This window comes from Miscanthus floridulus, unplaced genomic scaffold, assembly GCF_019320115.1.
Source record: "Miscanthus floridulus cultivar M001 unplaced genomic scaffold, ASM1932011v1 fs_738_2_3, whole genome shotgun sequence".
NCBI classification, from domain to species: Eukaryota; Viridiplantae; Streptophyta; class Magnoliopsida; order Poales; family Poaceae; genus Miscanthus; species Miscanthus floridulus.
In genome coordinates this window covers 1-17229 of record NW_027097199.1, presented here as the reverse complement: position 1 = coordinate 17229, position 17229 = coordinate 1, and the positions used below count along the sequence as shown (strand labels likewise).

Genomic DNA, 17229 nt, shown 5'->3' with positions numbered 1-17229 from the left:
ACCTTAAAGTATGGAGAAAATCTAAACCTAAAATTTTGGATCAGCTTCAAACCATTGAAGACAGCCTCCTTCAACACCAAATGAAACCTCTATCTGCTCAAAACCAAAGCATTCAAAAAGAGCTCACCCACCAACACCACATAATCTTATCCATACAAGAAGTGTTCCACCAACAAAGATACAAAAAAAGTTGGTGCATCTCTGGTGACAGAAACATGTTCTTCTTCCACCAAGCAATTCTCAAACGAGCCAGAAGAAACCACATAACTCGTCTCCAAAATTGATTCTAGGTTTGTTTCTAGCAGGGTTTGATTGTCTTGAAATTGTGAAGCAATTTAAAAAATTTGTATGGAATGACAAGTTTTGAAATGAAATTTATTTTTTACCTTGCAAATATGTCTTTGCATTTAGCACAAAGGGACTCCCACCGAAGTTTTTCATATCAAAATTATTTGTTTTCACAAATCTAAATGCATCTATTTTTTCATTGTAGTTTTATGAAGACTGAGCCTTTAGCACTTAGCGAGGCTATATGCAGCTCAATGCTGGAAAGTGGGTACATTGTCCATTATTGTCAAGCAAACTACAAGTTTCCATAGCCATCGACTTCTTTCTCTATCAACAATCAAAGAGAATCACGGGATGGCATTGTCAAGCAGATGGCAGTCCTCTGATTCAAGAAGAGAGTGAGTCTAGAGCTAAGGTCATTGCCCGAGGAAACATATGTTGGACTTTACTACACATGAGAAGATGGGTGGGGGGGGGGGGGGGGGGGGGGGGGACAATGATGATGAAGAGTTGTAAAAATGACATTACTATTGCACTCATGTTTACGAACTTTTTTAGACACGTGCGTGTCACACATGCATGGCCACTAGTTTATTTAAACATCTTAACGACAAATAAAAAACTCAAAACTACAACCTCATAGCTGTTGGCAAGAGCTATAATTTTCTTTATTACAAATTTCATTACTCCAAAATCGTCCTGGCGGACTCTAGTGAGTGGGCCAAAACTTATTCCAAAATACCAGCCCACTATTGTGGGGATTGGGCCGGAGTCCGAACTATCCCCAGCATGCCCTCATGTGATCCCGGCCCACTTAAGCCCAAACTCACTATCCCAGCCCATCGCGCGATCGTCCTGCTAACTAAACCGAGGCGATTGCATCGTCTTCTCCATCTAGACTCGGATCCTCCGGGGGCAGGGCAGTGAACTGTGAACCGCGACCGCGAGGATTACCCGATGGCTCCCCGCCTGCCCGCTCGTGGATCCATTCGCGCTCCCCCTCCCTTCGTCTCCTTCTCCTCCACGGCCGTCCGCCGTCACCGCGACGCACCGCAAACCTTTCGGTGTCATTGTTCGTCGCTAGCTAGGACGTTATAGTCGATGGGTCAGACAAGCGTGAGCGATGAGAATCAAATCATATTGTAGTCTGTTCCACGGTGTCACTGTGCGCGGCTGCTTGGTGTGGTGTTGTTCACCAGATTCTGATTCTGGCATGTTCATTCGTTCGTCCTGCTCTAGGAGTGTTCCCAGTGGTGTGGTACGTTTGCATCATCGTTGCCGCAGCCAAAAGAGAGAAAGGAGCCAATGACTCAACGACACAAATTGCGTTGCTTAACAGTTCAGAAAAGTGGCTTTAGTGTCCTAGACTCCTACAGGATTTCCTATATATTTTCTTTTATTCATTCATGCTTTCTTTCTTTCTTTCATTCATGCTATGTATTATATGTGTGATATCTGAGGAGCGATGACAAACCCCGGCAAACTCAAGTGCGGACTGCAGGATATATATTTATCAGGATGATTTCTTCAGCATATATATTTTATCTCATGTTTTTGGTTATACGATTTTGCTCCAACAATGTCCACAATGGACAAAATAAAAACTCTCCTCTAGTTGCTTTCCTCTCGGTCAGAATTATGTGCTCTTATAAGAGTTTTCAACATGCAGGCGCTTTCGAAACAGAGACAGAAGAATCTTCGACGTGTATGAGTATGCTACGACAAAGGGTTAGCCATCATAAACAGATGCATGAATATGATTAGTAGCCCAGCGGCAGTTTGGAGGAACAATCGCTCACCATTCACCGGTCTCGAAAATTCTTTGTTATGTCAAAGCACGAGACAAATAATCTCTCCTTGTCCTTTCCATTGCAACATGCAAATTAAATGAAAATCGATCAGCTGGCAATGGAATGGAACGTGCTAGTACCACCCTGCTCCGGTTAATAGCTGCACATCAGGAACTCATAGGACAGAGGGAGAACGAATTAAACAAGAACAATCATGGAGTTAGGAGTGCCATGATAGGCACTTGTATACTGCTGCATCGTACTGTTTTGCATGCGCAGGAGGGAGTACTACAGATTCTTGGTATGATTCTTGTCTTGGGTAGGAGACCAGTTTATTTTATTTTGGCCTATCGTGCTTTGGGCAATCATTGTGTGGCAGCGGCTTCTGCGGCTCTCAGTGATTTGGGAGATTTTTATATGTTTCATCTTTGTTTATATTTATTAGTTGATTAATCCTACTTGCTTACTTCAGGTGAAAGCACCAGGAAGGCCAACTTTTGGTTCGTGGTTTTGGAGATAAAAAAAAGTTAATTAGGTTAGGTGCATTTCTTCTCTACCTTGGAGACTTGCAGTGCAGTTTACAAGTCAGACTTTTTCGTCTTATAGATTTTTCCTTGAAACTAATGATATGATACAGCAAGACGTATTCACTATCTTTATTTTCTCTTTTTGGTCAAATTGGATGGGTACCGTGATTTATTTGCAGAGATATGTTCTCTCATAATAATATGACAGGTGTTGGGAGGAAAAAACCAAACTGCCATTCTTATCTGTAGTTCTGTACCTCATTAACTTGTTCCTATTAGTCAAGAACACCGCCATTACGATTAGATCCTGAACTGTGTCATCGTTTCCGGAAAGCCTTGTTTATACCATAATGAAAGCTTAGTTGCTTGTCAGTTCTTGGAGTGAATGATGTAATACCGAGGCCTGAAACATAAAGTAGGGCAGATATTTTGCATTGTAAACGTCAGTTGGCGAGTGATTCAGACAGGTACCATTTGAGAACGCAAGTCCAACATTTGATGGCATACCTAGGGTCCATTAGATTCCTATTCGCTGTTAGTGGACGATTAGTCTAAGTTATCGAAAATGACCTGGTCGCTACCTGCCGCTTCATGACATCATAGGAGGTACCGAGCTAGCGCTAGGGTAGTAATAGGGTTTGGGCCACACCAATGTGCAGAAACTTCTGGGAAATTAAAGATTCCACGTTCGTTGTCTGAACTCTGAAGACGCTGCATTCTCAAGCATTTGGGGTCGTCAGTCATCCTGCTTTGTTTTCTGTTCATCATACATATTATTTTGACTGAAGAAAAATAGAGTGCAAGCCAGCACACTTTATTGATTAAGAGAGATGACGAAAATTTTATAGCAGCAGAAATAGTTTTATGGGGACGAAACTCTTGTTTACTGTTTTCGAAAGATAAGCTCGTTGGAAACTCGGTGCAGGAAATTCAGAAAGGGGCCGGCCGGCCTGTTTCGTCCGTTAGCCCAGCACCGGCTGACAGATTAGAGCCGACACAAGAACAACGGCGCCCCTCGACGGGCGGGACCGGCACCGGGCCGTGAGGGAGACGTACGGTTGAATCAGCAAGTCGCGCCCACCATTGCAACAGCAGAGTATTGTAGCGGGTCCCAGTCCCAGAGCGCCACCGAATCCTTTCGTGGAGATCGCAGGGGCAAAGGTGGAGGCGGCCGGACGGGGCTCCTGCAGTGCCGCGCCCATGCGCAGGCCACGTGGGAGTGGAGTGACAGTGACGGCTACAGCAGGAGTGACGAGTGAGATGACGTCTTCCCTTCAGGAAAGGAAAGGAAAGGAGCGGAGCCAGGACATTTCACTTCGCTTGCTGGGGAGAGATTAAGGCCGGCCTTATCATGTGAGATTGAGACATACTCTACGTAGTATAATTATTGGTTGGTGCCCTTGATTACAATCGCTCGAGAAAGCTTCTGATGACCACTCAAGGCAGCTGGTACGAGATGATGATGCAATTCTAGATTTCAAAGATTCAAACCTTTTTTTTTATTAACGGCTTTATAGCGAATAGTTTCGTTTCGGCTGAAACGATCGTGGATTATTACTGCTGGCTGGTTTGGTGTGAGAGAAAAATACTGTTCTAGCTTATAATCCACGATCGTTTACGACCAAGCGAACAGGCTGAGTATTGTTCAGAGAAAGCAAGCTACATGCCTTTTTATTTCCACCTCTTCTATATTTCAGGTGCTTTGTTTTTTTTTAGTATTGTTCAGACAACATATAATTTGTCATTGTTTGGTTATTAGAAAAAAAACATAAATTATCTCTTCCCTTTAATTTAATTAATTATATATACTACTAATAAAAATTCAAACATTTGAAACACAGTAACTCGCTTTCATTTCACAAGGAAAGGAAAAAGGGAGAAAAAAAAGGAGAGAACGGAAGGAAAGGAAAAAAAAAAGGAGTGTGTGTGGAAAAAAAAAGCAGAGAAAGAAAGAAAACGCTACATAGCACCTACCGTACCAGTGTGGTGGGAGGGAGGAGGCGAGTAGAGTAGGGAGAACGTGACGTTGCATTCTTATACAGGGTCTGTTCGTTTGAACTTATCAGTTGACTTATTAGCTATAAATTTATAATATTTTTTTTCTTACAACAAATCAATTAAACTAGCTTATCAACGACTTTAATACGCGCCGAACAAACCCACTCTGTCTCGAGAATTCTTTCCATCCTCCCACTGCACGCTGATTCGGACGTACTCGTGCACCGCAGCAGATGGTCCATCCCCTTCTCTCTCTGCGTGCCTGTCTGTTTACAAGAACAACGTCACTGCTCTGCACTGCACTGCACTGGTGTACGATGTGAAGTGCAGATCGCCGGTGGTTAAAAAGAGAGACAGATGTTTTACTCAAAATCTTAACTTTGGCATTATATAAAAAGAAGATTTCTTGTCATCAAACTTACGATACATACATGGAGTATTAAATATTGACGAAATCAAAAACTAATTGCACAGTTTGATTGTACTTTGTAAGACGAACGTTTTAAGCTTAATTAGTCAACGATTAGACAATTATTACCAAATACAAACGAAATGCTACAATGTGCTACAGTGCCGGTCGATATCCGGCGGCGCCAACTTGGGGGCCAACTAAACGCGCCCCTAGTCTAGTACCTCGGTCCTCAGCACACTTTCGTAAACTAAGGGGGTGTTTGGTTCTATAGACTAAATTTTAGTTCATGTCACATCGAACGTTCGGATACTATTTAGGAGAACTAAATATGAGTTAATTATAAAACTAATTACATAGATGGAGACTAATTTACGAGATGAATTTATTAAGCCTAATTAATCCGCCATTAACACATATTTACTGTAGCACCACATTGTCAAATCATGGACTAATTAGGCTTAAAAAATCGTCTCGCAAATTAGCCACAATCTGTGCAATTAGTTATTTTTTTCATCTATATTTAATATTTTATGCATGTGTCCAAATATCCGATAGGACAGGGACTAAAATTTTCCTGTAGGAACCAAACACCCCCCTAACGCACCCATTAGTCAGTCTATGATGATGGCTAGTACGTACACTGAACACCACCGTACCGTGCGTGGAGGTCGAGTTTAAGCTGGGAAGGCGGCGAGCTGTTTCGCTTTGGTTTCCTCGGCTCGTCCCTCTGTTCCATCTGCACGTGCCTCGTTTCTGCCCCGCCTGTTTATCTGGGCTTATTTAGTTTATAAGTCATATTTTTTTTAGCTAACGAATAATATTTTTTTTTCACCCAAAATCAATCTACAGTACTTTTAGTAGTAGCTAACGAGCCCACCGAACAAACGATGCCCAACAAACCAAATTCGTTTTTCCCCTCAGAGCAGAGACGCGTCACGACTCACCCTGCCAGGTGGCTTAAACACCACAGCTCACGGTCACGGGTGGTAGAGGAGTACAGTACACATCCTAGTAACGGCGACAGGCTGGCAGCACACCAGTGACCAGACACCTGCCACTGCCCAATGCCAGCAATTATTGGTGGGCCCGCCCGGCCCCACTCGCCTCCTAATTATAGGCGGCTTTGATTGAACGGAACCGGTCCATGATTTTAACCGATAGGGCCCACCGGCCGCGCCGAACCACGGGTAGGAGCGAACGGTGTGGGCAGGCACTGGGCGACAGAATATCTCGTCCTCCGCGACGGGGATTCCCAGCCAAGCGCACGCCTTATAAGCAGCCGGGCGGCTCCGAAGCCAGAGAAGAGGTCCAGACTTCTGCATGCCTACCTGCCGCAGAGAAGAGTAAAGCTGCCGCTAGGCTGACACGGTCCACATCCATCGCAACAGCTCGGCATCTGCATCTCAGACTCATCGCCGTCGTGCCGTCTGCCGGCCTGCAGCACCAACTCCGCCTCATCGCCGTCGTGCGCGCCCACCGTCTTCGTCTTCGTCTTCTTCCGGTGCCAGCAGCAAGGGAAGGAAAGGAACTTCGTCCTGGTCCCAGCTTCCGTCTTCTCTCCCGAGTCGAGTCTTTACCGGATCTGGTACGTGACTATGTACTGCTCTTCGCTTCCGTATCATACATACCACGCCGTGCTCCTCAATTCCGTTTTCAATTTTAATAACTCGACTTGACTCGATCCGTAGTCTACGCTTTCCTACTGTTTGTTTATATTTATGGCAACCGTTTCGAATTTTAATAACTCGACTTAGACCTTCGCTCGATCCATGCTCCACACTTCCGTATGTTTTGTTTAGATTCATAGTATAAATTAAGATTTTTTTGACAGAGTGAGTAGTGTATGTTCGTAGCGATTTAGAGGAGGAGAACAACATGCCGTTGTGCGTGGGATGTTTAGTGTTTATTATCCACCACTTTAGTTGTTTATTTAGAACGGTGTTTAATTTCTTAAGTTTTAATGTACTGTCCACGATTAAAATTGAATTCGATGATGCAGCGGTACTAAAATAGTACATAAGATTAGACTAAGGATCCCATGCCATGGCTTTCGTATGTCTTTTTTTTTTTGTTTTTCTCTTCTCAAATGTTCTGATTTTGTGGGAGTAAGAATTTTTTTAATAAAAAACCATTGAGGCCACATCCTATTTTGTAGTCTGCGGTTTTTAGCATGAGTCAACCCTCCGAATCTAGTTTCAGAGGTGGAAGAATTTCGCTTTTGCTAGTTCTGTTCGAAAGACCAGATCAGTCAAGTTCTTAACTTCAGCTGAACTGACTTGTGCATGCATATCCATGTAAAAACAACTGTTCATTTGCTTCCAACTTCTAATTGTGCTTGATTTCTTTTTATTAACGATTTATATATACTTCTGTGAGCTTATGACTGATATATTTTTTTCTTTCACATTTTGGCAGTACTGGGTTTTCAATAAGGAAGAGGAAACACCTTAGGGAATGCAGAAAGATGTGCTTGCATGTTAAAGAGCTACCTTGTGAGGGACTTGGCAGGGTAGCACACCATATTCTTTCTTTGCCAGCTCTTGATGACCTTGCAGCTCAAGAGTACACGCATCTTCTCCTCCTTGTGCTTCCGCACAATGGGGTTCGACGTGGCGGCTCAACCGTCTTCTTAGATCACCATCTGGGGGGAGACGGTTGAAGTATCCACTCTCAGCCTCTTTGCTAGTTCGTTTTCAGTCAGGGATAACTAAGTGCTCTTTGTGTGCATAGCATACAACGGCACGATGGTGGAACATAAAGGAAATGTTCTCATGCACAAGTATGAGATGGGGAAATTGCTTGGTCAAGGGACCTTTGCCAAGGTTTATCATGCTCGCAACACTAAGACTTCAGAAAGTGTCGCGATCAAGGTGATTGACAAGGAGAAGGTTATGAAAGTTGGGCTCATTGATCAAATTAAGCGAGAAATTTCTGTGATGAAGCTTGTCAGACATCCCAATATTGTGCAACTCTATGAGGTCATGGCTACCAAAACCAAAATATACTTTGTGTTGGAGCATGTTAAAGGTGGAGAGCTCTTTAATAAAGTGCAGCGAGGAAGGCTCAAGGAAGATGCAGCGAGGAAGTACTTTCAACAGCTGATTTGCGCAGTGGACTTCTGTCACAGCAGGGGTGTCTATCATCGAGATTTGAAGCCAGAAAATCTTTTGCTCGATGAGAATAGCAACCTAAAGGTATCGGATTTTGGTCTAAGTGCACTTGCTGAATGCCAAAGACAAGATGGCCTGCTCCACACAACCTGTGGCACGCCTGCTTATGTTGCTCCAGAGGTGATTAACAGAAAGGGTTATGATGGTGCAAAGGCTGACATATGGTCTTGTGGGGTAATCCTTTTTGTGCTATTGGCTGGTTATCTTCCGTTCCATGACAAGAACTTAATGGACATGTATAAAAAGATTGGGAAAGCAGAGTTCAAATGCCCGTGTTGGTTTTCTACCGATGTTCGGAGGCTTTTGCTAAGGATTCTTGATCCTAACCCCAATACAAGGATCTCAATGGAAAAAATCATGGAAAATCCATGGTTTAGGAAGGGTTTAGATGCAAAGCTACTTAGGTATAATTTACAAACTAAGAATGCCCCTCAAGTGGACAAGAATGCAGATTTTGATTCACTGAGCACCAACATAACAGCAGAGAGCAAGCAACAAGAAGAAAAGAAGCCTACCAACATGAATGCATTTGATATAATATCTCTATCAACTGGTTTGGACCTCTCAGGTTTATTTGAAGAATCTGACAAGAAGAGAGAATCCCAATTCACATCCACCAACACAAGCTCAACAATCATATCGAAGATCGAAGATGTTGCGAAAAATTTGCAATTGAAGGTGACAAAAAAGGATGGTGGTTTGTTAAAGATGGAAGCTTCGAAGCCTGGAAGGAAAGGGGTGATGGGTATCGATGCTGAGATATTTGAGGTTAGCCCAAACTTTCATCTTGTGGAGATAAAGAAGACGAATGGCGACACTCTAGAGTATCAAAAGGTCCTGAACCAAGAAATGAGGCCTGCGCTAAAAGACATAGTATGGGCTTGGCAAGGTGAGCAATCAAAGCAGCAACAAACTGTGAGCTAGTGCAACGCTTTTATTGGACAATTTCCAATCTTTCATGTATTTGTGTAGTTCTCACTTTTTCATTATTCATTTTTGTTCCCCTTGTATTATCAACATAAACTTGTGTTATCGTCCAAGGACAAATTTATTTTAAAGTCATGTTTATGTTATTATAAGAGTTTGCTTTAGTGTTGATCTTCTCATGATTGAATCCTTGCTTGTTGTGATTTTCAACACCAGAAGGTATTTGTTATAAATGTTATCTTGGATACACCTAAGAAGAGGTGTCTTTTTATTTATACTAAGGTTTGGACGTTTGATATATATAACAAAGCTGTGTTGGCGTGGCCTAAGATAATTGAAAGATTTATCCTATCTGTAAAGCGCCCCTTTGCACACTGCTTTTTCAGGCGTCATTTGAGCAATACTATGTCACAAGTTGTAGATAGCATACAAGTTTAGGGGTAGAGTTATATGTTTATCAAGTAGGTAAAATAAGGTGCATGTTATTCACCGATAGAGTTTTTTTTGTGGTGCAAACACTCATGTGTTAGATCCATGTATCAATGTTGTTGTTTTTCTGTGAGAGTTCATGACTTTTTCGGACAGCTTTGTTAAAATAAATAACCGATATATGTGATGCATCTTGACAGCTAAGGAACAATAAATGGCATGCTTTGAAGCACCAAAGTTTATATTGGCCTGCAAACGCATTTGTGGCTAGTTTCATACATTGTCTTTTTATGTTGGAGTCTTTACCAAACCATCGATATTGTTGAAATGAAGTAGTTCATTTGCATTTGTATGCTCTAGCTCTAACAATTGGCATTAAAAGCAAGCGGTAAGTTTACTCTTTCAAAGATCAAACAAAAGTTTTTTTTCTTAAAAAAAAACAAAGAAAAAAGAGAAGCTAACTACGACTCATATTTTTCTTTATGCGATGAGGAAAACACGGTTCAAACATATGGCACAATTGATCCATCCTCATTAGTTATGTCTTAAATTAATCTCCAACAAGAAGAAAAATAAGTAAATTTACCCAGAAAAAGAACCGTGGTTGCTAAACTGTATGGAATCATAGGCGGCAAGTACAACCATTTTTAATTCTATATTTTACCTGCACGATTGCTTAGCAAACCCATGATTTGGTTGTTGTTTTGCTTTGCTTTGCTGTTGGCAGGACCAGGACACTTCGCCAACCTAAGCTGGCCTACGCATAATTCCAAAAGATGTCTCTTTGCTGAACCAGAATGATGTTTGACACAGTATAGCTTGGTCATGTATATTTTCCCCAGATTCTTGTGATCTTCGTATGAAACAAACGGATTTCTAGAAACTTTCCAAGAGATTTCTACGAGATTCCTGCGTTCTAAAGGGGCCGGGATGCTGTGAACTGGAATGGAATCGAGCAATGCGTGGAGGGGACATGGGTGCTTGGCTGCCGACGTCTGCATTCATCGGTGAACCAGTGGGCTGGGGAGTGGGGAGGCTCATTCTTGAAACTGCTTGTTCTCTTGCGATGATTGCAGGCCCCGTTGCTTTCAATTTGAGGGGAACAGAGACGACGAGAGATCGTGGCCATGCAGGCAAGCGATAGGAGGTTTTGGTGCACATAGGCTTCCTTTGGTGAGCCACTGGCCTACCGTACTGATCATGCAGGGAGCGTTCTCCTTCAGCTGATAGCTAGGCGTGTGACATAATTCATTAGTGTCAATTATCCAAAGCGAAATTCTTGAGGTTTGTTGCAGCTGAATAACTGAGACTACTGGATGGGTGGGAAATTCTAGATGTTGAAGTTTCAGATAGATAGAGGGTGTCAGCTTAAATGAACACTCATAGCACTGTGCTTGCTGCCAGTAACGTGTGAAGTGTGATCCGTCGTTTTGCACGTTTCAGCTTCTCTGCTTCTGACGAGATCACGAGAGTGGCCATGGTTTTGTTTGGTGGAGCTGTGCACTCATAAGCTGATGACATGAATGCCATTAGTGGTGTCAGTTGTCTAGCTAAACTCTTGCTGTAACTATATAGGTCTACAAATACAGCTATTCGATCAGTGACGATTCGGGTTTGTGGAAATCCGTTTCTATAAATATTTTAGTTGAGTTTCAGATGGAAAGATGGCGCAGCTTAAGTGAACGTAGCAGTAACAGGAACGTGGAATCCACCGTTTTCCATCCTCTGCCCGTGGCCAAGCATGCATCATCAGTTCAGAGTGATGCGGGGCGGGGCGGGCTGGCAGATCTGCGGCCTTATCGTGCCGGAAGAGTTGGTTGGCATGTCCATGTCCATGCTACAGGGCTGTCTGGAACTGAACAGCCAGCCAAGTGGAACCGTGGAAATTGTTGGCAACACAGGCAGGGCCGCAGGGGTCGGTCACCAGCAAAGAAGACGAGAGGCGCGGGACGACACACGCAAAGGCGCGGTCACGTGGGCTTTGCCACTTCCTTTATTCTCCGTGGGCCTAGGCCGGTCCTCTGCCCGTTCCCAAGACTCCGTGTCGATTTCTGGGCTTAAAATTCTCTTGGTTCATTCATGTTAGCTTTCAATATAAGCTGGCCCAAATCGGCCTGTGATTTGATCTAAAAAGATTATCTTCGTTCAAAAAAAGTCCACGCTACCTCTCTCAACTTTTTTGAAAGTCTGTTTTTTCTCCTGAACTCTAAAACTGGGTAAACCAACTTTTAAAACTGTTCGTTTTACTTCCCTGGCCGGTTATAAGCGGTTTTCAAATGCGGTTTTATCTTTTTCTTTTCTATTTATTTCGGCCAAATCTTTGAAAAATCATAGTAAATCACCAAAAAATCATAAAATGAAAAATATAAATTTTGTTGGACTCCAAATGTGTAGATCTACACAGTGAACATATAATATGGTATGCTTTATGTAATTAATTCATAGCTGCAGTTCTATGTTCCAATTATGGTGGGCTAATAATTGTATGCTTGAACTGTGCACCATATAAATTTCACCACAATTGGACCATAGAAACTACAACTGTAAATTAATTATAGAAAAGCATAGATCTAAAGCTACAGAAAAAAAATTATACTAAAACATACCATATTATATGTTCACTATGCAGATCTACTCGTGTGGAATCCAATAAAATTGGAATTTTTATTTTATGATTTTTCTGTGATTTACTATGATGTTTCAAAGATTCAGCCGAAATAAATAAAAAAGAAAAAGACAAAACCGGCTTTGAAAACCGCTTATAACCGGTCAGGGAGTTAAAACGAACGGTTTTAAAAGTTCAGGGAGGTGGTTTATCTGGTTTTAGAGTTTAGGGAGAAAAAACAGACTTTCGAAAAAGTTGAGGGAGGTAACGTGGACTTTTTCCTTAAAAAAACAGGATATCGAGCTGTGGCCTTATCAAGCCGCCAAATTCCAAAAAAAATCTGCATAGAAAAATCCATTTGATGTCAACGTTTGTTTTTCCTACTTTTTTTGAATTATAAAGACACTTATTTATGCATCCATACTTATCCGATATAAACGCACACACATATTACCAATATGAGCATCTTCAAAAGACTAAGACCGAGTCGACATATCTTTCTCATTATTGTGGGCATGTCATTTATTAAAAGAACAACATAGTTAAATTATGAAATAAATTTAGAAAAATGCAAGCACCCGCGTCAATTTGATGATTTGAATTCATGTGGGAAAATTTCACTACAAGAAATATAACAAACTAGCTATGCTCATTTCACGTTTGATTATCCTACTCGTTATGCAAACCAGTTATTCTACACACTAAATGACTTAATATATCGAACAAATTATACCTTTAACTAGTTTGCAAGGTGGTTTTAGTCTACATGACGCCACATCAGCTGTCTTATGTGGCAATATGTCAGCTCTGATGGGTTAAATTGAACTACATTCATAACTAGAGGGTCAAATAATCTTTACAAAAAATATATATAAATAAGTTTTTTTCTTCAAAACATGCCCCAATATGTTTTCAAATAACTTCAAAACATTATTCTAATAGCTAACAAGAGCATTTAGTAGTAAAATTTTTGATAACTTTTCAAGATAATTTTCTAAGATTAAACCAGATTTTAAGATTTATAAGTGCGTAACTAGAAAATATTTTTAAATTTGTACAATCTTTCATGTAAAGTCTATTTGACCCAAAACTATCATTATAGTCCAATTTAACCCCCTCGGTGCCGACGTGGCACAGCATGTAGACTAAAAAACACCATAAACACTAGCCAAGGGTGTGATTTTTTGGTATTATAAACAGTTTAAGGGGTTTAATACTTTGAGGAGAAAAATCAGACGACTAATGATAGTTGACTGGTAAAATATACCTTTTCCATTTTACACCTGCTGCTTCCGCTCCACGGGCTTGGCCCAAGTTGTGTCTTCGGCAGCCTGTTGTTTTCCGGTGATGGGCTGGGCTTGGCTGACCACACATAGTAAAGAGGGGAAAAAAAAACTCTGAAGCAGTGAAGCTCCATAAGCGTCTGCTTGGCACAGGTCTTTTTTTTTTTTAAGCTGGTCATCCACAGCTCATATTCAAGGTATCTATCTTAGGCCGAACACGTTTTTTTTTTATGTACGAACACGTATGTTTAAACACATGAACTATTCCCTGAAAAGAAAAAACACATGAACTATTTCCCTGAAAAAAAAAAACACATGAACTATTTCTCTGAAAAAAAAAACACATGAACTATCAATGGAGTCGTTTCACGCGTAGATCGTATTGAAAGTATCGCGAAACTGTGAAATTCAGTACGTTAAACTGCCGGTTTCCTATCTTCTTTCTGAACAAAAGCTTTTTCTGTCGACAAATGTGAAGAAATCTCTCTCTCTCTCTCTCTCTCTCTCTCTCTGCAGACCGGAATCCAGATTCCGGCATATAAATATCTTCAAAAGTTGAAGAAATAATCCCGCCAGCTTTGCCGTGTTCTTTGGTAGACAGTGTGCAGCTCAATCATCAGGTATACTAATATAGGAACATATATATAAGCATTTGATAAGGTAGGTAGCTTAGCTTCCGTGGATGCATGTGTTACCATTATTTTCGGCCCACCTAATTAAACAGCGCATGGGGTGGGTGTGACTGTGAGCTGTGCATTTCATGCATGCAAGCAGACAAGCAGTACCCATACCGTACACCACATTGCCATCGATCCAACCGGTGACAGACGATGATAACTTAACCCAATGATGATAATACGCCGGCAGAGCTATCATCACTCATCAGGGAATGAATGTTCGGCTTCAATTTATTTGGTTTGATCGCTGCGCTGACCAGCTCCTTCCAAAATCCAAACTGTAGTTCTCTTGCTTCTGCTCTGCATATACACTGCATCGTTATTGCAAGCCTTCGTTGGCTGCCGTGAACTGTCAAATTGGACTTTGGAGGAAGTACAAATGAAGCCAAACTCTAACGAATGAAGTAATCTAAATACTGATGGATGGATATTGTATTATATTATTTATTTACAAGCTACCACCACCATCATATGTTTGGACTTTGGAGGAAGTACAAATGAAGCCAAACACTAATGAATGAAGTAAGCCAAATACTGATGGACTTTGTACATTTGTTAAGTCTGCGTTGTCAACGTTAACAGTTGTTGTTTATTTCTTTTCCTCTTCCTAAAGTTCAGCAGCATGCCTCCGGACCTGTTCTACCTCTTAAAGTAAAGCGAGTGGTATACTTTTCATTTGAAAAAGGAACTGAGTGGGACAACAGCCCGCCTTTGCACACCGCGGGAAACCACTTTGTGTTTGATTTGATTTGTATGAAGCCATTAAATTGGCCCCATCGCCATCACTTGATCTAATCAGCTCCAATAATCAGACGCACTCATCAAATATAGCTCCAAGAGAAATGACAATTCAACAGCCTGTTTGATCGTCACCAAACAAGCTTGAGAAAATAAGGGCCTAGTATATACATGCATTTTCTTTCCTCCCATTTTCTGCCCTTATCTTTTGGACTAATAAACAATGCTCAATCATGGCTCGGGTTAGCTGACGAGTTACATCCGTTCCAAACCCACATGGACCACATGCACGCACGGCCGCATACAGATTGCAAACCACTTCATCATCTCAAACTTTTTATCACCTGTTCATCAGCAGCTTATATATGCTGCCACTACACATCACATGTGACCATGCTATCAGTACACCAGGAATAATCAGCATTTCGGTGCTCATAATTTTGATAGACCATCAACTAGCTATAGATCTAGCATGTTTACTGACATTTAGGATAAATAACAAGTCCGATAAATAACAAGTCCTAGAAGATGAACTAGTACGAGATTTACAAATAGAGTGAGAGAGAGGGGGGTTGAGGAGGTGTAAACCATCGGCCGCCGTCGTAGAAGACGAGCTGGCCATGGGGTTGCTGACGGTGGCGCGGGGAAGCCCGGCGGCGACGACGCTGTCGTGGTGGTGACGGTGCAGAGGCGGCGGTGGCCGGTGACTGTCTTCTCGTCGCTGGCAGCACCCCCTGTTAGATCAGTTAGGGTTTAGGGACTGTAGGTAAGGCGTCTGGCGGCTTAGGTGAACTTCGTGCCTTGTGCCCCAGTCCCCACCTCCCTTTTTATGGCACTGTACGACGGGGCCCACCAACCATGGAACGGTTGGGCGCCCCCGATCAGGGCGTGGATCCAAGGGCCCAATTGACCGTTGGGCCAATTGGTGGACATCATCTAACATTCTCCCCCTTGATCTCACCTTATGACTTAAACTCAACTTACTTACTTTATCTTGTTTTCATTCCATCACAGATCAGTGCATAGAGCGTGTCTCATCATCACGGTCAGTTTCCGTTAGATTAAACAGCTACAATGCACTTCTCTGTTTTAAAATAGATTCTCAACTAGGCCCTTATTGTCCAGGAATCATAGGCTTTCCCTTAAACCCATGCTGACTAAGTGTTCTCTGAACACGCTGGGTGGTAAGCCTTTTGTAAGCGGATCCGCGAGTATCTTTTCTGTTCTTATATGCTTGATCTTGGACTTTATCTTTCACAATATAATACTTTATGTCAATGTGTTTGGTATCACCACTTGACTTATTTTTGTGAGCATAACATACTGTTGAATTATTATCGTAGTATAACTTGAATGGTTTATGTATGTCGTCTACCACTTTCAACCCGGGCATGAATTTCTTCAACCAATTCACCTGCCCTGTGACCTCATAACATGCTACAAACTCGGCATACATTGTGGATGATGTAGTGACGGTTTGTTTCGAGCTTTTCCACGATATAGCTCCTCCTGCGAGAGTGAATATGTATTCTGACGTTGATTTTCTGTCATCTCCCGCATAATCAAAATCTGTATACCCCTCTATGTGCAGGAAATTAGATCTTCTATACATTAGCATGAGACCCTTCGTACCTTGCAGGTAACACAAAACTTTTTTTACTAATTTCCAGTGTTCTATTCCTAGATTACTCTGATATCTGTCAAGTAACCCGGTAATAAATGCTAAGTCAGGGCGAGTACACACTTGAGCATACTGTAAATTTCCGACAGCTGAACTATATGGAACCACTTTCATTTGATCGATTTGATATTGGTTCCTAGGACATTGAAATTCCCCATATCTGTCGCTCTTGACTATGGGAGCAGGTGAAGACTTATAATTTTGCATATTGTATTTCTTTAAAACTTTTTCTAAGTATGCCTTTTGTGATAATCCTAAAACCCCCTTTTCTCTATCTTAGTGAATCTGTATTCCTAGGACGAACGAAGCTTCACTGAGATCCTTCATATCAAATTTTGAGGACAAGAACTTCTTTATTTCTAGTAGTAGATTAACATCACTGCTAGCGAGCAAGATGTCATCCACATACAAGACTAGGAAAATGTATTTCCCATTCTTGAACTTTGCATAAACGCAATTGTCCTCTACATTTTCTTGAAACCTAAACTTTCTTATTGTACTATCAAACTTCAAATACCACTTTCTTGAAGCTTGTTTTAATCCGTAAATGGATTTCTTCAGGCGACATCCAATATATTCTTTTCCTTCCACAACAAAATCTTTCGGTTGTGCCATGTAAACATTTTCCTCCAGATCCCCATTTAGGAACGCCGTCTTTACATCCATCTGATGTAATTCTAAATCGTAATGTGCTACAAGCGCTA

General features: G+C 41.7%; 1 protein-coding gene across 1 annotated transcript; it reads left to right on the top strand.

The window, feature by feature from the left end:
- The first annotated feature begins 6309 nt into the window (after positions 1-6309).
- On the top strand, positions 6310-9276 carry LOC136532926 (CBL-interacting protein kinase 2). Its single transcript, XM_066525500.1, has 2 exons — positions 6310-6600; positions 7431-9276. Exon 2 carries the CDS (start codon positions 7760-7762, stop codon positions 9107-9109), a length of 1350 nt encoding a protein of 449 aa, XP_066381597.1. The 5' UTR covers positions 6310-6600; positions 7431-7759; the 3' UTR covers positions 9110-9276.
- Positions 9277-17229: the final 7953 nt, after the last annotated feature.

What these genes read in the sequence shown, in the direction of transcription:
- LOC136532926 (XM_066525500.1), top strand. Translation starts at nt 7,760, where the DNA reads ATGGTGGAACATAAAGGAAATGTTCTCATGCACAAGTATGAGATGGGG.